General features: G+C 49.0%; 2 protein-coding genes and 4 non-coding genes across 7 annotated transcripts; 1 reads left to right on the top strand and 5 right to left on the bottom strand.

Annotated features, from left to right (window-relative positions):
• Positions 1-175: 175 nt before the first annotated feature.
• LOC122394262 (NADH dehydrogenase [ubiquinone] 1 alpha subcomplex subunit 6-like) lies at positions 176-2,177 on the bottom strand. Its single transcript, XM_043391021.1, has 3 exons — positions 1,895-2,177; positions 996-1,111; positions 176-373 (listed from the first exon to the last, which is right to left on the bottom strand). The coding sequence occupies exons 1-3, from the start codon at positions 2,022-2,024 to the stop codon at positions 245-247; spliced, it is 375 nt and encodes a 124-aa protein (XP_043246956.1). The 5' UTR covers positions 2,025-2,177; the 3' UTR covers positions 176-244.
• On the top strand, positions 339-20,843 carry LOC122394260 (exportin-6-like). Of its 2 annotated transcripts, none has more exons than XM_043391016.1 (17): positions 339-635; positions 4,108-4,311; positions 6,770-6,964; positions 7,495-7,654; positions 8,025-8,268; positions 8,555-8,887; positions 9,247-9,483; positions 9,944-10,145; positions 10,669-10,892; positions 11,218-11,392; positions 11,992-12,186; positions 13,758-13,941; positions 15,104-15,259; positions 15,703-15,849; positions 16,544-16,763; positions 17,142-17,319; positions 18,620-20,843. In XM_043391016.1, the coding sequence occupies exons 2-17, from the start codon at positions 4,111-4,113 to the stop codon at positions 18,935-18,937; spliced, it is 3,369 nt and encodes a 1,122-aa protein (XP_043246951.1). In that variant the 5' UTR covers positions 339-635; positions 4,108-4,110; the 3' UTR covers positions 18,938-20,843. The 2 variants fall into 2 exon arrangements, with proteins under 2 accessions (XP_043246951.1, XP_043246952.1); XM_043391017.1 differs by lacking the exon at positions 339-635 and adding an exon at positions 2,555-2,947.
• Positions 4,716-4,789, bottom strand: Trnat-agu. Its single transcript has one exon. It is a non-coding gene; the product is annotated as a tRNA-Thr (tRNA).
• Positions 11,655-11,728, bottom strand: Trnat-agu. The gene has a single exon. It is a non-coding gene; the product is annotated as a tRNA-Thr (tRNA).
• Trnat-agu lies at positions 13,444-13,517 on the bottom strand. The gene has a single exon. It is a non-coding gene; the product is annotated as a tRNA-Thr (tRNA).
• Trnat-agu lies at positions 18,406-18,479 on the bottom strand. Its single transcript has one exon. It is a non-coding gene; the product is annotated as a tRNA-Thr (tRNA).
• Positions 20,844-22,741: the final 1,898 nt, after the last annotated feature.

The raw sequence follows: 22,741 nt of genomic DNA, 5'->3' as shown, positions 1-22,741 counted from the left end.
ACGAACGGTACCGACGACTTGACTTTAATAAGCGTCGCGATGTGCTTCCCAAGGCGACGAAAGAAATCGGTACAGTCGAGACGAGCGCAGTTTGTATGTTATGTCCCTGAATGTACGCACATACGATTGTTTTCAGCATCAGCTGTAAAGCGACTCGTTTTTATCACAAACGATATTTCACGTACATAATATCTATTTACATACCCCGTCGGTCACGGTCATACACTGCACAGCATTGAGAAGACTACTGCCCCGCCAGAAACTTTGAGAGGAAGTCCTTGGGCTTGGGCTCCTGTGTCTCCTTGAAGTACTGTGACATCAGGTGGTGCTTCTGCTTCCAGATGTTGACCGTCTCCTTCAACTCCTGCTGGCCCTGTAATAGCACAGAACAGTCAACTTTACAGCAGGGAAGAGACCAATATGATATTAAGATGCCTCACGAAACACAGAAAAGAAAACAGCAGGACATTCAAGCGCTGGAACGTCAGCTGGCGAGTAGCGAAAGTGGTAACTTTCAGCCAGTACTGGCAAATGTGATAAAGCTAAATATGCTCAAACAACACAACCAAGTTTTCTCACAACGTTCACAACGCGATTGATCGCGGTTCGCATCCTCGAGGAGTCTCAACTTTCAGGTAAGTAATTACACTGATATTCAAACGTAGAATCGGCGTGCATCGCCCCCAGCCTTTACCCTTACTGCGACGAATTGTGTTATACTGTAAAGGCCTGGCTACACTATGCGTTTTCTTCGTGCGTTTTTTGCGTGTTTTGCGTGATATCGTTCTAGAAAAAAGAACGATATTACGTTTTTGTGATGTTTTTCACCTTAAATTTTAGTTACATAAGAGTTATATTAGCTTTTGTATATAACCAAAGTAAAAATTATATTGTTTATAACTTTTTTCCTAGAACGATATTACGCAAAACACGCAAACCTGCAAAAACGCACGCAGAAAACGCATAGTGTAGCCAGGCCTTTATGTATATCCCACCTTGATAACCAGCGCGTCGATGACACGGATATCCTTCACGTGACGGTTCTCCTCGAACTTTTCGCGGAGCTTGGCGCGGCACTGCTCCACCGACTTGGGGATGTCATAGTCCATCACTGAAACATGAGAGGTGGCCTTGTGAGCGCTTCCAATTCACAAAGGTGGCTAAAGTCACCAAGGTTAATAGGTGCATTCTTGCATCTTCAGAACAGGTCCCAGGCAACAGGCAGACTGCAAAGCTTGGCAACAGGGCTGACAAACCACAGCAGCAAAGGTGACAAATCTGCACCAACTCACACAAACTCAGCTAAAAAATATATACCAGCCTGCACCAAGCAATACATATGTATTTACCACAAGATTTACAAATGTGCTTGAAATTGTAAAAACTGTACCTTATCCAAAGTGAACTCTTCCCTGCCTGAACCTATGATGTCTCCTGTACATCATTTTCATGGTCAATTAAGTGCCAGCATGGCACTTCAGCATGGTACTATGTCATGGCCAGTACCTCATGACACAGAATCTGCACCAGCCCACAGTAAATCTATGCCATATCTCCCATGGGATGAGTGCCCCTGAAAAGCTTCATCCAAATTACCACGCTTTGCATTTTGAAGACCCAGGAGTGTACAAAGATGTCACAAATATTACCAGAATCATAGATGCTTGTTTGAAGCATTTGATGACAAGCTGCACCAGAATGAAAAATCAATTACCCTCCTAGGTTTATAAATGAATTGGGTAGGAATATGTCCAGTTTTCTATTTCTTCTATTTATTCAGATTCAAAAGATAATGTTGCTTATAGTATCTTGATCTACCAACACGTAATGAAGACTTAAGAGATGCAAGAATAAATTACATTATCTATCCACACTTATTCCTGAAAATATTTACCTATGTAGGGAATTTGTCTGTACCAAGCTTTGTAGAGGCCAAACACCCTTGACCTGGCTTCTTGATTGTTCTGAGATATGAGAGGCTTGACATGCCTTACTGTCTTCTGGATAGCCACCCTGTTAGCCATGTTGTTTGCCAAATATTAATTTATTTATGCCAGTAAGCACACTGCTTTCCTGTGAGAAGTAACAAGCAACCAAGGCCCTCATGAAAGGGGAAAGATGGGAAAATTTTGACTGTCGCGAGAGCGCAACATATGTCAGTCAAAGTTATCATATGGTAGCTTTGTTGACGTCATAAATATATTTCTTTTACTGAAGATTGTTTCTTTTATTTTCTTTCGACATACTTATTTGTGAATTACTTTTGAACATTGCAGTAACTTTTTCAAACGAAAAATAATACTTATTGCGAACTTGAGCAATGTTTGAGCACATTAGAATAACACTTTAAAATCAGCTCCGAAGTTGTCGTAAAGGATTGTCAAGGAATTTATCAAAAGTATCCTTCGCTTTGGAAAAATATATGTGCCATATTCCGCCATAACTGATATGGTTTGTACCTGAGGGGTGTTCACGGGCACCGCACACTGCTGCGTGCGGTGTGTGCGGTACGTCCAGCAGGCGTGGGGGTAGGGGATGGGTAGGCGGTTCTGACGTCACGGCTGCGTGCGGTGGACGGTCCGCTGTGGCCAGTCCCGACCGGCCACAGCGATCGCTGTGTGCGGTGACGGAAGGGTGACGTAGGGACGCGGTGGGCGGAGCTCCGAGGCTGTGTGCGGTCCGACCGCACACAGGGTCCGTGAACAGCCCTCTGATTTACTGAATCCTTGGAGAAGAGAGCGTTTATGTCTGAGAACGATAAAAATCAGAGAGAGGGCGTGGTGGGGCATGGGAGGTGGATGTATATGCCTGATGTGATATTTATCTGAAACTCTATCACTTAGCTGCTGTTTAATTCTTTCCAATAATCCAGCACTTTCTCTGTTATTGTTTATCTGCTAGTGTAAGAACCTAGTTCAAACTGTTGCTTTCTACACACCAGCACATGGTAAGAAAAGCAATGGAAGTCATTGATAATTTGATAGTCTATTTTTTAGATTAGCTAGAATGTTGCAATCTTAAATTTCAGGAGCTAGAGTTGTGGTTGATAATCTTGCTGCATACTGATCGAAGCAGTGTATGCGGTCTCGCCATGTTTGATCTTTTGTTTTTCTGTCCCCGCGTAATGTAAACTCGGAACAACAATAATTATCAGTACTGAAGCAGATTTAGCAAATAGCAAGATACAGTGAAAATAAAAATTTATGTAGATACAGTAGATCAACACTTACATTGCCTTCTGATAAATAATGAGCTGCCCAACAGAGAATTGAAGATGACTTTCCCAGCATCAAAATCAGAAATAAAATATTTTCAAGTCTTTTCCTAAACTTGGTGATATCCTGGCATATTTAATGATGTTTTATGGTCTCATTGTAAGTGCTCCAGTGACCCAAAGTGTTCCAGTAACATCCAGCACTCCAGTGACTCCTTGTCTTCAGTGGGGCAAGGTCTCAAGGTCTGGTCTGCTTAGTCAATGTGTGACAGATGGTTCTAATAGCTAACAGCTAGGGATTTTCAGGATATCCCCAAACTACTGGCTGCTGAAAATAAAAGCTTAGACCAGCAACATATGAATTAACTGCTGCTTTTCCCAAAGCTCAATAAACCTCTGATCTGGTCTGTTGCAAAGAGAATGATGTCATGGTTAAATCTACAAAGCTGTATTGGTCAGGGTCGCCTGTTGTAATCCTCCTGCTCCTTAGAATCCAGGCCTGAAGATCAGTTGCATCCCATTTAGCCTACATCACACATATGTGATGTATGTGTGATGTGGGTCATATGACATGTGTGATCATACACTGACATGCTGACAGTGTGTGACCATATTCAGTGAGGTGTGCCTACAGCAGTCATGTGGCTGGTCTTGTGGGGCTATGGCATTGCATATTTAACTTATGCTGGGTCTAACTGTATCATTATCAGATTTTCAGCTAGCTTTGACAGCCTGACATTATGCTTAGTTGTGCCAAGACCAATAAGTTTCCCAAATGTTCCTGTCTCTTTTTCCTTGATGACCTGAAGGTTGACTGTTGAGCGTGCTTTTTCAAATCCCCTTCACTGCTGTTCAGCATCTGACCCACTACACATGATGTGACCCTGCTACAGACCATGGAGGTCACCTCGCTGGAGGTGCTGGAGGCCCTGATGACCGAGTTCTTCGCGCCGGGTACCTCCAACTCGCGCAAACACCAGATCGAGAAGGTACTGGAGGATTTCGGCCGCCGGCCCGACGCCTGGAAAAACTGTCTGCTATGCATCGCAGGCACCTCCAATCCCTACGTCACGATGTTTTGTATGACATCTCTTGAGGTGAGTGAGCATTTGGAAGGTTAACTCTCGTAAAATAGCTATTCTGCAAATATATGTTTCATTGAATAGGTGAGAATGGCACCGGCAACACGCTTCAGCTCCAACATTATTGTTGTGCGGGTTGATGTGTCCAGAATGAATGAATGAATGAATGAATGAATGAATGAATGAATGAATGAATGAATGAATGAATGAATGAATGAATGAATGAATGAATGAATGAATGAATGAATGAATGAATGAATGAATGAATGAATGAATGAATGAATGAATGAATGAATGAATGAATGAATGAATGAATGAATGAATGAATGACGTGATAAGGCTCTGCAGTCTATGTAGGTCGGCAGTCTGAGGTCGCACAGCTCGCGGTCAGCTCGATCGGTTGAATGGCGTCGGAAAAGAGGCACCACCGAGATTCGAACTCGGGATCTCCTGTTTACTAGACAGGCGCTTTAACCAACTAAGCCATGGCGCCGCGGTGGGCGAGCGCGACCTTTGTAGTTTGTAGAATAGTCATATGATCAGCAGCTTACTTGTAGTTTGTGACGTCACGTGTGAAAAGTGATAGTGAGCATTGATGATGTAGATTAGGTACGGATGTCGGGGGATCGAAAATGCGCACTGACTTGGTGCTGTCAATCTGCATTTATTACCTCCGCTGGGACTCGCACGCCTTGTGGTATTGTTGATGACTGGTTGAGAAGTTTGCCCTTTTTCATCCCGGTTTTGGGCTTCCTGTAATCTCTACGATGTTATCGGGTGTTTTTTTTTTAATAATTTGTGATAAATTTGTTTGAATTGGTAGTTTGTTACGGCCCTTCCTCGTAGCTGCACGTTTAATGCCTCACTATTTAGGGCCTTGGCCTCACTAAAGTTTCATGCAAAATCGAAAGATATGAAACCAGTAAAACGCCTTTTGGGCGACTAACGGAGCGAGCGAGAGGATGGGCCTTGCACGTGCGAAATTGCGAGGGGTACCTCCAACTAACTTGTCCACTGCACCCTACTAACCGGTCTTTAGCGATGTGCCAAATTTCAGCGCAATCGGCCTAGCCGTTCTCGAGATCTGGGAGCGCCCCCTGCACGTGCGCACGTGCTGTAGCACCCCAACCTTAACACATGCAGATGAATTATCTGATGGAGACCTAACTGTGTACCGAGTTTCAATTCAATCGGCCCAACCATTGTGCTGTTATTGAGGTTGCAATTTTGGGGGTTCTTAAAAAATGTCCAACTTTACCACGCGCCACGTGCGGTGGTTGGCAAGAACGCATGGTGGCCATCACACCACAGAACTTTTACGTCCAAGTGACATTCAGTAAAGAAGACCGCTTGTCAATCGGATGTCCCGTTCCTAAGATATTAGCTTTTGAAGAGCGTCGCCGGCCGGCCGGCCGGCCGCTCATACTCAGGATTTTCCCTTAATTCAGTATGAGACTCCGCTCGCTCCGTAACAAACGAACTGCCTGGATCAGTAGTGCCTTGATCCGCGGTGCAATCTGGGATCATTTTGATCGGTGGGCTTGGTGGTTTATGACAGTTTGCCTCACTAATTCTTATATTATTCTCTTGGCGCCAACTTATTGTGATTACGTTTCTCGCAATTTACCACTTCCCCTCATCGCTCCATTTGTGAATCATTCTCTGGTATTAGGCTCGCTGCCAAAACTGTCCTGCTCTCTTCCTGGTCGCCCCCCCCCCCCAGTGCCGCGCGTGCGGCGGCGACGTGCCAGCTGTTGTGCAACGGTTCATTGTCCTGCACACTGCGGGGTGTTACAGACAGTTACAGTGGTCCTACGCTCGCCGATGACTGAGTGCATTTACAATGTAGTGGGGTGACCTCAGTTTAGTGGTAGCGTGAGTGAGATGTGCAAGCGTAGATCTGATGCTAGGGATAGTGGGTGCTATTTTCAGCATCCACTTTCTAGTACAATGGTGGAAGGGTGATGGGTCAACGGATCGACGGGTCAACACTCAACGGATGGGTGACCAGGAATAAGCCAGTTTATTTATGTAGACCCACGCAGTTCCCACCTAACGTATTGCCACTCAGTGACATTATGGTACGATACCGTTCCTAGTATTTAGTTGAGCCAACTCGTGACACTTATGCTTACTTGATTCTCTTTCCTGAAATCATATTTCCATCCCTAGTTAGCCATGCCATCAAATATTTTCCTCTTTTGCGTAGCCCGCGCCCCCACCACACCCCACTTCCGCACTACTGTGAGTTGTAACTCGACTCCTCCTCCCCACCCCATCCCACCCACACCCTCCCCTTTCGCAGAGTGTGATCAATCGCCGCTGGCTTGGTATGAGTCTGTGTCTCTCCGTCTCTCCCCCTCTGTCTCACACACCCTCTCCTTCTCCTGTAGAGCGTGATCAACCGCCGCTGGCTGGGTATGAGTGTGTGTCTCTCCCCCTCTGTCTCACACACCCTCTCTTTCCCCCACAGAGCGTCATCAACCGCCGCTGGCTGGGTCTGACTCCGGAGGCGCGCGCCGAGATCCGCGGCAGCGTGTACGCCCTGTGTCTGGACCGGCGGCCGCTGGCGCCCTACCTGAGGAACAAGGCAGTGAAGCTAGTGGTGGATATCGCCCGTCTCAGCTGGCCACAGTTCTACCCCGACTTCTACAGCAATGTGCTCACGGTGAGAAGAACGAGTGGGGATATGTGGGGGAGAACTTTGAAGATGGGAGAGCAAGAACGGAAAAGATGGTTGATAAATGCTTTGAATGCCCTGATCTGACCACCCTGATCAGAGTTGCCCTAACTTGTAACATATTCTGGATTGTGACAGCAGTTGACCTGACTTGACCTACCTATGACTTGACCTGGCATACCCTGTGACTTTATCTAACCTGATCGGTCTTGTCTTGTGACCTGACCCGACCCGTCTCCCCCAGCTGGTTCAGTCGTCGGACAGTACCCTGCTGGGTCTGCAGTTCCTGGCCTGACCTGACCTGATCTGACCTGACCTGACCTGACCTGACCCGATCTGACCCGTCTCTCCCCCAGCTGGTTCAGTCGTCGGACAGCACCCTGCTGGGCCTGCAGTCCCTGACCTGACCTGACCCGTCTCCCCCAGCTGGTACAGTCGTCGGACAGCACTCTGCTGGATCTGCAGTTCCTGACCTGACCTGACCTGACCTGACCCGACCTGACCCGTCTCTCCCCCAGCTGGTTCAGTCGTCGGACAGTACTCTGCTGGGCCTGCAGTTCCTCCTGACAGCCGCCGAGGAGCTGGTGGCGCCCCGGGAGGACCTCAGCTGCGCGCGCCGCACCGAGCTGCGTCAGCTGCTGCTCAGAGAGGTGCCCGCCACGCTGGTGGTGCTGACTGGTGAGATAGCGGGGGAGTCGCGGGTGAGATAGCGGGGACTCACAAGTGAAATAAGGAGCTCACCAAAGTTAAATGTCGGACTCTCACCGTTATGCCTGCGATTGCTTATTGTGAGGGGTTTATGTCAAGTATTGGATTCGCTGACTTGCAAAATTGATAGCTGTTGCGCATTGAAAGAAAATTGCAAGGCTATAAAAGTCTGTTATTGAAACTCACAACCTTTTCAGAAGCCCAGTATTGTCATTCAGCTGTTGTGATTCATTTTATGAAGACGCAATTCGATAGGCATTTTAGGAGATTCTTTGAGAAGACTCACTAGTTGTAATTGGTGACTGTCTATTGTCTAACCATTTATCTTCTCTACTCACAGGAATCCTGCGCTCGGTGCTCGAATCAAACAAAGCCAACGCCACGGCCACGCCTCCTCCGTCTCCCGAGCAGCCGCGCTCGCAGCGCCGCCCTGGCGGCGGTCCGGCGCAGCTCTTCTCGCCGGCCGCCGACGCCAGCGTTCTGCTCAGCTGTATGCTGAGCTCGGACGCCGCCGAGAAGAACCCGTTCTGTCTGGTGGCTCCTCTGGACGGAGAGACGACACAGGTGGTGGCGCTGACACTCAAGTAAGGGAGGATCGAGAGAGGGCGCGAGGAAGGGTGCGAGTTTCTCTTATGCAGTTGTGGCTGATATAAAATCGTGGCAATATTTGTGCCCAACGATTATCGCTCTTTGTTTATCAATTACGATTCAAAGTCAGACCGAAGTTACGAGTATGTGAAGACCGATCTAAACAGGTATGTGGCAGCCCTAATGTGGCAACCCACATTAAAACCCCTTACAACCACTAGGTCCACTAGCTGCATAATGTCTGATATGCTGTCCCATCTAACACCCCCCCCCCCTCGACAGGTGTCTGTGTCAGCTGTTCTCCTGGGTGCCCCTGTCCACGGTGATGACGCCCGAGCTCATCACCGCCGTCTTCCACTTCGCCTCCCTCGGCTGTGCCCGGGACGGTGACGAGACAGACCCCGACCTAGACACCTCCTCCTTCTGCCGCGGAGCCGGAGAGCCCCTGGGTGTCATGGCGCTGCGGTGTGTGAATGAGATCATCAGCAAGAACTGCGTGCCGCCCGACTTTGAGGCGTTTCTGCTGCAGCTGTTCAAGCACACGTTCCACCTGCTGCAGAGACTGCTGGAGGAGGACAGCAAGACGACCAACAAGCTCGCCGAGGTCGACCCCGAGTGAGTGGGTCGGGTCAGGCAGGGGTGGGGTCATGGGAAAGAGCCCGTTTTTTAATTTAGTGAGGGGAAAGGGATTGAAGCTTCGTTAATAGGCCGTGTCAATGTGACTCACGAAGTGTTGACGTTATTTTGGCGTCGGGAGAACGTAGCTTTATAGTGTTATGGGCCTGATGTAGCAAAGAGACTCAATCTGTAATCCTGCTCGATTGTTATTGCGTCACTTTTATTGGCAGTTCCTCACTCAGCGGTGTGCCACACTTGCTACGTTATCTCCTGTTATTCCAACTGTAGTTTATAACCGTTACATCTGCTATACTTTGAAGGTATTTACAATCTCACTCCCCCGTTTTCTCCGCCAGCTACCTGAGCGGTCTCACAGAGTTCCTGCGTCTGTTCGTTACTCTGCACCTGCACCGGCTGGAGGCGGCGCCCCAGTTTCCCGTGCTGGACCTCCTGGCTCTCCTGTTCCGTTACACTTTCCTGCAGCCCACGCTGGAGACCTATTACAGCTGTCTGGAGATATGGGCCGCGTTCCTGGATCATCTGACGGCCAAATGTCAGCTGAAAACCGAGAATAGACACGCGGTGGAGGCGAAGTGAGTGGAGTGTGGGGGGGGGAGTGTGGAAGGGAGTTAAAAGAGTTTGTGGTGGCCAATGCTGAGGGCCGATAGGCCAACACGATTTCATTTTGAAGTATTCGTGCGTAATAATGTCTTTGCCGTTATTTACAACTACATTGGGAACAAACGTGACATTAGAATGTCCGATGATCGAATTCATTAACCTCATGACGCGACATAGGTTAGGCGACAAAACTCACCGCCACATCCTTCGTCATGACCAAACCGCGCTCATGGCGGGGCGGTTTTGTAATAGTTTAGGCACAGTTGAGGACGCATTGCTTCACCCTTTGCCTCTTTATCGACACTCATTTGGCCTTCATCCCACCAAATCAACGCATGTTACTGCCTAGATGGACCATGTGAGATCTATCGCCAATAATGTGTGGGCTCAGCTGCCGTCCATATTTAACCTCCACCGCCGCCCTCTGCTCAGGTACCACGAGGCCGTGATGTCCCTGGCGGGCCAGTCTCTCCATCGTACCCAGTTCCGGCGGCACCGTGCCGAGCTCGAGGGTCTGGATGACGACAGACAGGACCCGGACGGTGTCACTGAGTGGGGTGAACTGCTCCGGATGACGGCCGATATACTGGAGAGGGTGGCCGCGCTCTATCCGGGAGATGTGCGCGCTCTGCTGGTGAGAGCAGGGAGGGACAGAGGGGGAGTGTGTGGCCGCGCTCTACCCGGGGGATGTGCGCGCTCTGCTGGTGAGAGCGGGGAGGGTAGAGAACGGGAGGGAGAGAGAGGGGGAGTTTGGCTGCGATCTTAATTAGGGAGATGTGCGCGCTCTGCTGGTGAGAGCGGGGAGGGTAGAGAACGGGAGGGAGAGGGGGAGAGGGTGGCCGCGCTCTTAATTAGGGGGATGTGCGCGCTCTGCTGGTAAGGAGAGGGGGAGCGAGGGGAAGTGTGTGGCTTCGCTCTACCCAGGAGATGTGCGCACTCTGCTGGTAAGAGGCGTCGGGAGAGAAAGGGGGATAGAATGGGGATAAAAAGGCATCAACATTTTACTGTATAATGTATGTATGCATCTTTAACGTATTGCTGCGCTTTGTTTGTATCGCCAGCTGAGAACGATTGGCATTTTACCTTTGTCCCTGTGTACGAACGTTTACCACCATTCCCACTAAATCTATCATGGACCTCTCGTCATCTCTCCTCAGCTGACCGGCTGGCGTGAGACTCTGGAGCCGTACGTCACGCTGCCCAGCCTCTGTGAGGCGGGGCCGGGCGGCCGGCGGCTCCGTCTGCCCGGCGGCGGCACCGCACACGAACTGGAGGCGCTGCACGGCTCGCTGAGGGACCTGGCGACCCACCAGTATCTGCTGGGCCGGCTGGCGCCGCTGTTTAGCGAACAGGGACCCGACGCCGGGCCACTGGTACATGAGTGAGTAATAGGGTCGAGGAGAGGGGAAGGCAAAGAGAGATGAAGTGATGGGGGATGTGGAGCGAGAGAAGGAATGGGCACTCATGGCCTGAACTCCGGGAGCCCTGAAATAACAAATCATGATCATCGCGAGAGAATGAGTGTACTGTAAGAGAGAAAATACCGATGAAATTTCTTAAAAGTTCACCGCAGCTTTCATTCAGATATTATTGTTATATTTGTCATTGGTGTTCTTCATTTTCATCTGCATGTATTCACAGTTACCCGTCGCTTCCCGTACAATCTTCCATGGTACCTCCCCTCACTCCCCCCCCCCTCCCCACAGACTGGTGAGCGCGGCGGCGTTCGGCTCCTCCCAGCTACTACACGAGGTGGAGCTGCCGCCGGGCGCCCTGCGTCCCACCCTGATCGACGTCCACGCCCAAAGCCTGGCCACACTGCGTCCCTGGTGCCACTGGATGGTGGCCGCCCAGGCCGGGCGCGTCACCACCGCCGTGCAGGTGAGTGAGGACGGAGTAAATGATGAGGAGTGGGGTTATTAGGATTTATAGTTGACACTCATTTTTCTTTCTTATATTTCCTCATTTTTATTTACAGATTCGCCTTCATCTTTTAAATTTGTAAAGGTTTGGTAGACATGCTATATTGAAGCTTCGTGGAGGAGTGCTCGTGTAATTTCAAGCCACGCGCTTACGTGCAATATTCATTTTGTTCGGGTAGCTCGCCCCTGAAGCTTCGCGTTGGAAAGGGGCAGTGGAAAAGAGGCACCACCGAGATTCGAACTCGGGATCTCCTGTTTACTAGACAGGCGCTTTAACCAACTAAGCCATGGCGCCGCGGTGAGGAGAGCAGAACCTTCAATTCCGAATGTGCCTGTATCCTGCCGGAGATTCACCTGTCTGATGACGTAATACGTGATATCACAGACAGCTCTCGGCTTGCGCAATCTCCTCCGAACCAGACGGGACAAGCCAGTCCGTCTTACATTCACACATTGTAAATGCTGCTGAATAAAACGCCTAGTTCTCAGGCTCACACGTTTTGCGCTATTTCTTGCACATTGACCTCAGATGACCTCTGACCTGACCTGTGCCCTCAGGTGGACGCTCTGGTGGCCGAGATGACGGTGGCCGTGTGTGACGTCATCCAGAGCCGGTCGCCGGAGCGGCTGGTGCGTGCGGCGGTGACCACTCTGGTTACCATTACGGGGACGGTTCGGTCGGGGGCGCTGGTCGACTGCCCGCACATACAGAGACTGTATGGCAGGGCCGGGCAGATGCAGCTGCAGAAACAGGTGAGAACGGCGGAGAGAGGGAGAGAGAGAAAAAGAGAGGGGGAGACTGGAGAGATGGGCGAAGGAGAAGTGGGGTGGGGTCGGCGCAATTAACCCTCGCCCGCACATGGGGGGGTGGTTGCCACCCCCCCCCCCCCAGGTAGTCTTTCTGCTCTGCACTCAACATTTTTAGAGCTAGAAGGCTGATTTTTCGTATAGCTGCTCCTCTATCCTTTCTTGATGTCCACTGAAAATTTCAAGTTTCTGTGATTTTTGGTTTCGGAGATATGACCTTGTTTTTCAGGTCATGTCATGACCCAAATGGCCAATTCTCAACATCTTGCGTTTGCCATGGGCCTTATGAGCTTTTGACACCCTGATTTCGGCCTTTTTTGCCAGTCTTACCTCCTACCTATCATGGAACATGTTGTTCGACGATGTACAGGGGTCAAGGTCAGGGTCAAGGTCAACCTAGGTCACCTAAGATAATTGCGTTTTAGGCAAGCTGAATTTACTTTTTTTGAAGTTTTTTTGACTGCATTTTTGGTAAAAGCTTCTCAGATCATGATTTCATGTAATATGGACCCAAAAACAATCGGTGCACACATCAGTATACACACAGACACACACAGACATACAAACACATATAATTGACCTTGACCTAACTTGACCTGAAATGACCTCAGCAGCAAAATTCTGGTCGGGAAGTGTGACAAAGAGGTTTTAGCTGGCTTGGCACCAGAAAACAGCATCGTCATCGGTATTTGATAAGCAGCACACTTGATATCCAACGGTGACCAAAAACAGCAACATTTTTTAGTTTGACCTGACCTGGAAGGTCAATGACTGACCTGAGAAGGTAAAACTGGGTATCATTGGATTCGTCTCTTCCCAAAGAATCTTTTTGGTCTTTACTGCTAAGCTCTATCTCCAACAGGAACGAAATGGGGCGGGGGGGTGGCAACCACCCCCCCCCCCATGTGCGTTCTAGGATGGGAAAATGGCATGTGCGGGCGAGGGTTAATGGTATATTTTATGTCGTCTGGGAGGTCATTGGGTCGGTGACTTAAGAAAAACTTGACATGAACGCCATGTATATTGTATAAGCCGCTCCCGCTCAGAAGTTCAGGGTGGATAAGTTTGCCGGAGGAGATTCACGCCTGCTGAGGGGCGGCATTGGACGGTTCAGCCGCTGAGGAGTGAGGTCATGGTATCACTATCGGCTGACCCAATTTCAACTGTCCTCCGGGCAAACTTGGCTCTCACCTGTCACTAAAGAGGCACCACCGAGATTCGAACTCGGGATCTCCTGTTTACTAGACAGGCGCTTTAACCAACTAAGCCATGGCGCCGCCGAATGCATTATCGAATATCTTATTTCCAGAAGCACATCTCATCGTAACGTAATCCATCTGTTGTGATGTCATCGGCTGACTTCTCTGTAAAGTGAAGTCGGGTTCCGAACCACCATAAAATAATGACCTTCGCCACTTCTCTCTCCTATTTTTGCCCATATCGCTCCCTCATATATTACAGCCCCTATAAACACCCCACCCCTCCACTAACCCCGCCCCCTGTCGCCCTCGCCCCAGGACCGCGTGCTGCTATACCGTGCGCTGGCCAACCTGCTGCTGCTGCCGTGGCTGCGGGCCGGTGACCAGCTGTGGGACCAGCGGCGGCGGCACCTGTCCGTGTTTCTCGACTCGCTGACGGCAGAGTTTCGACGACTGCCGAGGACGCCCGGACTGGCCGATAGCGCCGAGCTGCAGAACAGAGGTAGGGAGGAAGATAGGGAGGGATAGAGAGAGAGAGGGAGGGAGAGAGTGAGGTAAAGGGGAGTCAGTCATGAGGGGTACGACGGTAGAATCTGGGCCGCTTTGGGGTATGTGAAAGAAACTTTTTTTGCGATGACTTGTTAATTTGTTTTGTTAATGAAAGAAACTAGGGTGGCAGGATGTATTTTATGAGCGAACCTTGTCACGCTTTCCCTTGTTTCGTTTCGTCCACTCCAATGTTAAGTGCGTCCATTTATATTGTTCAGTAGCCGTGTCACTGTCACTTATTCTCCGAGTCTGTCTTCATTGAGTTGTATCCACTGCACTACTACCGGTCCATCTGTGCAGAGCAGTCTGGGCTGCAGTCTGCAGCAGCTTTGGTTAGCGCGATGATGGCCTTCATTTGAGGGATGATGCGCTCTATGAGCCATGAGGCCACCGCACCACGCTCCATCGGCGTGATCTGTGTTCGTGCTCCTAGCATGGAGCCGTTGTCATGGCCTAACGTGCCACCCTCCCAAGTTTTGCAGTTTTTGCAGTAGTGTCATGAGATGACACTACTGCATGACACTATCACACAGTGTTCTAAAATTGGATTTTGGTTGGGTGTGCCGATGAAGAAAGAAAATCCAAGGATGAGAAAAGGGAAGTAAATAACTGGAGTATTTTTGCAAAATGGTGTAATGCCAATTGTGAAACAAAAGGATGAGGGTGCATCAACTGTCAAGTGTCATGTAAACTGGCTTTTGGGAATCCACGAAACATTTTTCAGAGATGAAGTAAAGTCGGTCATTCATATTTTAGGGATGAAAGTATTTTCCCCATCAGGTGTGATTTGCCACCAAAAAGTCTGAAAATGGAATTACACTGCTATCACACATTGTGTGATATGCTTTCTTTTCTACCGTTTATTTAGATATGTTTTGTGATGGCTCAGAAGTAACTTTTCCAGAAATCAAAGAAAAAATGACCATTTGCGTCATTCCATTTACCCGATGTTATGTTTTGTAAAGTTTCTCGAACACCATTATAGAAAATATGATTCGATGAATATGCGTCTAACATTGATATATTTTGTCTTTGCTGTTTGCTCAAAATATTTGTTATGATTTTATTTTATCCTACCATGATTTATCACTCTTTCTACCCTTCTTCCCCCGCAGCCAAGCCGGTGATCGAGCAGACGCTCTCCACGCTGTCTGAGATCGTGTCCAACATCCTGGGAGAGGTGACCAAGACCAAGCAGCTGTGCTACGAGTGTCTCCAGGAGACCATCCGCGACTCACTCTGGGTGTTTGGAGTGTTCGCCACGCAGTCCGGTGGGTTGAGGAGAGGATGGGAGGACGGGACAGATGGAGGGAGATAGAGGGGAAATGGAAAGGTGCTGGGGAGTTGAAGAGGAGAGGATAGCAGTTGTGATAGGATGTAGAAGAAGTGGGGTAGTAGAACTCATAGAAGTAGAGAAAGGGGAACGGAAAGGGGACTTACCAGCGTCCGTAGTGGGCGAGCGGTTAGGAGGGACCAATGTAATGGCGCGAAAACGGTAAGAGACTAATTGTTCAAGCTCATTGGACTCGAATAATTCGAGTATATTTCAGCGTTCATCCTATATTCTCAACCTTCAGCCTTTTTAAGTAGTCCTCGTATCATTTGTTATCGCTGTTAAAACTTCCTAACTGAACTTATCGGTAGCTTCTGGTTGTTTTCCATCCTTATCCTCCACTCTTTGTGCGCCCTCCCTTCACTCCCCCTCTCCCCGCAGACGTGTGCCAGGAGGTGCTGTCGTTCTTCCTGGCGGCGTTCGAGTCGCTGCGCGCCCAGATGGGCTCCCAGTTCACGGAACAGTGCGTCCAGGTATTCCTGGAGGTGTTTGGACGCGAGGACCTCGCCAGAAACATGCTGGAGGAGGGTAAGTGGAGCGTTGGATGATGGAGTTGCGTGTGAGAGGATGGTGGGGAAGGGGGATGAGGCGGCGTTGATGGGTTTGGAGTTTCGGATTTCAAAACATGTTGTATTGTGATCGAAAGGCTTGCGGATTAATTGGCGCATGTTTCTATTTCGTTGTTCTTTTGCAAGTCTTCATTCTGGCTTTTACGTGGCATTTTATCGTTTTCAGCCTTCCATCGTAAGCTTTAATTGCGGTTTATCAGCCAGTTGAATATAAGTGATGTGTCGTTTTCTGTTAACTCCATATTTAGCTCGGCTTCTCTATATAGTTTACATGTACCGAATGCCGACAAGTTGTCACTCGTCTGCCCAGGGCTGCGGAGTCGATGGATTTTCGGCGACTCCGACTCCGACTCCAACTCCGGCTTTCAAAAACCAGCTCCGACTCCGACTCCGACTCCGGGCAGAATTGTCGACTCCGACCGACTCCAACTCCCGACTCCGACTCCGCAGACCTAGGAGGGCTGCGGAGTCTCGGTGACTCCGACTCCGACTCCGGCTCGGGTTTCTAAAATCGACTCCGACTCCGACTCCGACTCCGGTCACAACTGTCGACTCCGACCGACTCCGACTCCGACTCCGACTCCAACTCCGCAGCCCTACGTCTGCCCCTATTCATCAGGTGCTTCTACAACATGTACCCCCCTCCCCCATAGGCTCGGCCGGTTGCGCGGCGCTGGAGAAGTTCCTGCGTCTGCTGCGTCTGATCGTCAGCGAGCCCTCGGCGGCGTTCCGTCGTCTGCTGCCGGCGGTGCTGGAGCTGGTGCTGGACCGACTGTACCCCCTGCTGGCCCAGCGGCCCGCGCCCGACCTCAAGGTGCCGCTGTTCGAGCTGCTGGCGGCCGTGCTGGAGCACAACTGGAGGCACTTCTTCAGGTGAGGAAAATCACTATGGAGGCTATCATTGGGGTGGCGGCCGTCTGCGGCGTTAATTTACTTTGGGCAATGCTAATTTTGAACGGCGGACACAGCCAGAGGTTGGCTGTGGTAGTGGCTCATTCGAAAACATGCAAACTATTTGTTCAACCACTGGACCAAGGTTAGGTGAGCCGCTCAAACGACACCCTCAGTGACATTGCGGAGAATTAGTGTTGACCTCCGTAAACTTTCTAGAAGTTGTCCACTTCGAATCCTGCCGGCATGGGCTTTGGGCCATAGTACATCGCCCTTGCAGGGTGCTGGAAAATGGTTGCTAGTGTCCTTTATTCGGCTTTATCGTTGCCCGCGTCCTGAACTGCGCTCCCGTTTCTCCAGAAGCTCGGTTCTGAAGACGCTCAGTCCCGGCGCCGAGGAGGAGGTGGCCAACGAAAAGCAGTTCCTGGCCATGCTGGAGGCCATGGGACAGTCGTTCCTGCAGCCCGACATCAACGTCTTCAGACTCAACCTGGAGACCCTGCAGATGCTCAACACAAAGTGGAAACTCTACCACAAGGTGAGGAGACCTTAGCGAGGCTAAAGTTAGCAAGCTAGAGATGTGTAAATTCTAAGTAAATCAGTTATATTGCTGTACCCAAAGATGCAGTAAAAATATGTTTGTTTTTTATGGTATGTGACCGTTGCACGATGAAACATCGCACACAACAATAATATTCCACCTGATATCAGCATTTCATGTCAGCGACACCGCCGCTTCTGAACGTGAATTAGCCTAGCGGCATGCATCATGCATTGAATTCATCCAAACATCTGCATAGAATTCCTTTCCTCTCACCTTCAATCTTGATATATTCTGTCCTACCTTGTGTCATTTGTTTTGTACACACCCTTGGCGCGGCGCCAGAACTCCCAGCCAGATCTCCGCTCGGTGCGGCGCTGTTGGCAGCTGAAAGTGAATATCCGGTCACTCTCTCTCCCCCTGTGTGACAGTGGCGATGTGAATCGAGCTTACAGTCGTGGATAACCTCGGGAGTGCTGTGATCCCGGACGCTGCATAAATTTGATGGATGTTTAATGCTTACTAAGTGACCCAGCTGTACTGTCGCCTAGTCGAAAGGGTGACGTAGAGATGCATTATTTAAGCTAGCTGGTTGGCCGGGAGAAGAGGGGGGGGGGCGGAGGTTCTCGGTTTCGCCTTGATAGCACGGAAGTTGGGCGTCGAAGGGCTCATTGGATAAATAGTATCCACGTCTTACTAACCAATGACCCGTGTGGGGTGAAATCTTATTATTCCCACGTCACGTTTTACCATTGTTATATGTTTTAGATCCATTTTACAAAGCGGAGGATCGAAGACGTCCTACCATTTTTGTTGCTTGATTTCTTCATGCTGTATGGCGACAAAGATTGTAGGTTGACGATTAGAAGAAGTGTCGAGCCTTTCGATGCCTAGTGAAACGAAGTGTAGTGGTGACAGTGGGAAACCTTGTAGTACTCCACGAAAAGTTCAATGTCATTTTGCAGTGCAACGTGCTTTTGAGGTGAAAATTTATTTCGAGCGGGCTCGGTGGCTTAGAAACTAATCACGTCTGTATGTAAGGGTCTTGCTTGACCCATTGGGGGTCAGGATAGGTCAGTAAAGAGGCACCACCGAGATTCGAACTCGGGATCTCCTGTTTACTAGACAGGCGCTTTAACCAACTAAGCCATGGCGCCGGTTGGTGCGGGTCCAAGTTTCATTTTTCCCGCACCATCGGTCGGACTTCTGTCCGACTCTGGTTTTTGTCTAGACTGACATTGTATTCTTCCTCTGACAGTGCTCAACTAACTTTCCCCTCCCCGCTTCTCTCCCACAGCCGGTATTTCGGCGCCTTCTTCTGGCCCGTTTTCTGACTGTGCTCATCCAAACCCTCCTCCACCGCTCGCACGACCTGCTGCGAGACGACATCGCCTCCACGGTGCACTCGCTCGCCGCCGTCGACCTGCGGGGGTTCTGCGAACACTTTGTGCCGGCCCTGCTGCGCGACACGCCGGGGTTGGATGAACAGCAGCGAGGGACGCTAGCCGAGCTGCTGGCGGAAGAGGAGGACGTACCGACCTTCTGCGCCGACCTGCAGAGGTTTGTGAGCGACCTGAGGTACTACCGGCTGGTGAATGAGAGTATGGTGGGGTAGGGAGAGGGGACAGAGGCGATAACGTCAGAGGTAGAGAGGAAGAAGGGAAGGGTTGATAGGTTTTCGATGAAGGAGATATGTCGAGCTGTGAGATCGAGATATTTATGGGAAAGTACAAGAAAGAACAATTAGAACCGCCGTGGGACAGATGTCTCGACCCTGTTAGCCCAGGAAGAACAGAGCAAAGTTTACAATTTGCGAACGTACCAGACTAGTATGCCCTAACTGTTACTTCCGAACCATGACTGATGCAGGCTCGATTGTTTCTCACGCTCAATCGAATTTTAAGAAGCGTTTTGGTTCTCGCATTAGTTTTTTGCTTTGCCGGTTCCAACACTAGCCGTAAGGGTTTGTTCTAAAAAGTGCAGGTTGTATTGTTGCTAGTGAAGCGTGGTAGCTCGTCGGGGCTCACTGCCAGAGCCAATGACGAAGGCGTGATCCTAAAGCGCTGGGAAAACAAAACGTGCCATGACTTACATGTCGGGAATACTGTCGCGTATCTCAATTAGGACCAGTGAAAGAAGCAACGTTACCATAGATTGGTGATTGTTTTACGGTCCTGTGAGGAGGGATGGAGTGGAATATTGTCCACAATCTGTCCACACGCTGAATAAGCTGTCCAGTCTGTCCACACGGTGGAGCTGTCCACTGTTTGTCCACATGGCCATGTCTGTCTATCTGTCTGTGACTTTGGCAGTCCCCAAAGTGTGTTTATAATCCCATACCGTGTCCCTTATTGGTAACTGTCGGTAACCTGTGAAGCCGTTCATGCTGCGCCTGGCTCCCGTGAGATCAGTTGTTCTTTGACCAAATGTTTTCGCTGATGGCACCATATATTAGACCCGCACCGCCTCTGAAGTGCTGGGTACGATCATTCGTCAGTGTACAGTGTGTTCGTGACTAGTTGCAGAGGCGAGTCGGTCACGGCTGACGATATGTGTTTGTTTTGGGTGCTTCGAGCTAAAGATAGACTGTTTGTGCATACCCGCAGCCATTCCTTTCTCATTTATTTTTCATTAATAACTATGTCCCCCGTCTTTGAGACGACGTAGGTCAGGAGTTTCAGCAATCTTTTTTCCCTATTTTGCATCAGCCTGTAAAAAAATATTGCTTAGAAATTTTAGATTAAGTTATCCAACTTTCTATCCCTTCTTTGCCACTCAAGTTTTCAACGGGATTATGACCTTATCAGAACCCGTCGGTTCATATGCGCGTTCTGAAGTGCGACACTATCTGTTCGTCCCGATTACGCAACACCTGAGTAACTCTGGTATCCACCAGAGCGTGGTCTGTCAGGAGCGTGAATCCAGCTTGTTTATATAAGTGGGCGAACCAGCTTCATTTCTGTCTGTGTGTACATAGACTACGCGAGCTTTTAGTTATGAGTGGAGTATGTGTCGTGTCCGTGCCAAGGGCCCAATGTTGTGTTCCTGAGTTTATCGTGTGAAACGCGAGGGGCGTATTGGATAAGACTGTGGACCATGACCTAATGGGACCAGAGCGGTCTCATTTATTGAACTGTACAGATGTGATGGTTAAATATGCGTCGAAATTCAAACCACGGTTAAGAGTGATGATTCGATTGTTTGGTGATTTTAAAATAGCTATACGTTGTCCGAGACTGATTGTGTGCGCGTGTTTTGTAGTTTGTACCGCACAATATTTTTCCCTATCGATTGTGTAAAAAGCGTTTTGCGTGCTTTTTCGACCAAGTCGTCAGTCAATTTCGTAGTTTCGTAAGTAATGTTTGAAAGACGTCTATTTTTGCGAGCGTGTACATAATGTGTAAAACTTATGCAGCGCCTTTACATTCTGTAAATATTGCATTCCGTTGCTGTGATAAACAAACGAGTTTGTTACTTATCAGTTGCTTGTAAGTATTTTTACGTATAATACATTTTCAATAAACGTGTGTGTTGTGATGTGCGAGCTGAGAGCTCAGACCGATTATGTGCATTTTTTAAAGTAAGAATCTGTTTCGATTGTTTGACGTGTTTAGTCGTGCGACCTTTTTCTTAGTATTGCCAGGAAGAAAAGGAGCGATGCATCCAGTATCCACTATGTTCGCTCGATTGGTTTTGCTATTAGGACGGCAAACTACAGGGTGTCTCAAAAGTTCGTTCACAGGTACCAGCCATGCTTTTTTGTCAATAATTCTGAATCAACAATTAATTAACGGTCGAAATTTTGCATGGGCATTCGTAACAACCTTCCTCAAGCAGTCTCATTGTTTTCAAGCGCATTCGACCCTTCATGAGCTCACAAAAAGGGTTCATCTCTGACCATGGGTCAGGCATGAAAATGGAGGTCGCAAAATCGGGTCGGCTGAGAAACTCTCTATTTCAGGAGTAATGGGAATGGTTAAGTCGGAAATGACCCATGGCAAACTGTCGGCGAGGATGAGTACAACATGATGATCATCTAATAAAAACGGTGGCTAAAATTTTTGAAGGACAAAACCATGCGAGACTAACAGCGTTTTGAACGACCCTCGTACGGCAGCAGACTCGTGCTCCGGAAAGCAGCTTAAAATGAAGTCATAACTATTGAAAACTGACAAGAAGCTCACAGACAGAGGTTACCCAGTTTAAAAAATTGCAGGTCATCGCAAAATAAAGACAAAGTATCATTTTAAATTGTTTATTTTATCTATAACGCTTAATTTTGGGGGAAAATAACACGAAAATCGTCAATGCCAAGGACAGCTGACCCTCCAAAAGTGTCAATTAATGTAAATTTTTATCTTACGAAGTTTCAAGAGGCAGATCTGGAGCGAATAGCTTTCTTTTAGACACAAAATCCCGACAAAACCGCACAATGGACAGGTTTTGGCCGTTTACAAAGCAGAACGTCTCCTGAGGAAAACACTCCGCAACCCAGTGAAGATCTTGTCATGGGGAATGATGAGCGTTTGGGATTTGCAAAATTTGCACAACGTGTCTAAGAAACAGATGGCCGACACATTCTTCTACGATATGCTGCGAAAAATTTGCCCCTGGCACTTCCCATTTGTTCAGGAATGGGGTTGTTTCAAAAAGGAAAATGGTGCTTGGGAGGTCGGCGCCAGTCATTCATGAAGGAGTTAGCGCCAGAGAAGACCTACAAAATACTCACGGATGGTGTCGATGCAAGCTGTCGGCTTTCAGGGAGAAGCGGATGTTGCTGGGGAGCTCGTCAAACCTAAATCCGACGCAGAAACTGCAGGGGATTCCCCTACAAGAGCTTGAAAGCTGGTAACCTTTTATCAGCCTCCGGCAGCTGACGGAGCGACGAAAATCGGTATGGACAAATATTTTTGGAGATACAGCAAATAGTTTGATTTCCAACCTTCCGAATCAGTTGTCAAAGCATGCATATTTGTCTAGTGTGCACACAGACACCAAAACCTTAGATTTTTGGCCGGTTCTTATATGCTTTATGGGCATGGGAAATGTGTGAACGAACTTTTGAGACACCCTGTAAATGTTGAATGTTGAGGGTAACGAAGAAGGTGTTTACTTCTCAGCGTGAATCGGGAACTGGACTGGACACGGGGCGACCACTGACCAGTATTACCATTTCAGACCTGGGAAATGGCCGGGAGATCTGCTGTAACCCCACCTCTGGGTAGTGGGTATCTCCCCCGGATGTGTCGGGAGATGCTCAGAATATGTAGTAATCGCGGATAAGAGTTGTGCGTATTCCTCTGTGGGGATATCTCTAGTGACGTTGCATGAAGCCACGTAAATTCCAGCACATGTGACGCGTCTCTGGTGGCGGTTTCAACATCTAGGATAGCACCGTTTCAGTCAGTTTCAGGAATGG

The sequence above is a fragment of the Amphibalanus amphitrite genome, unplaced genomic scaffold (assembly GCF_019059575.1).
Source record: "Amphibalanus amphitrite isolate SeventyFive unplaced genomic scaffold, NRLGWU_Aamphi_draft 000582F_arrow, whole genome shotgun sequence".
Classification (NCBI taxonomy): Eukaryota; Metazoa; Arthropoda; class Thecostraca; order Balanomorpha; family Balanidae; genus Amphibalanus; species Amphibalanus amphitrite.
This window is presented reverse-complemented; position numbering and strand designations above follow the sequence as displayed.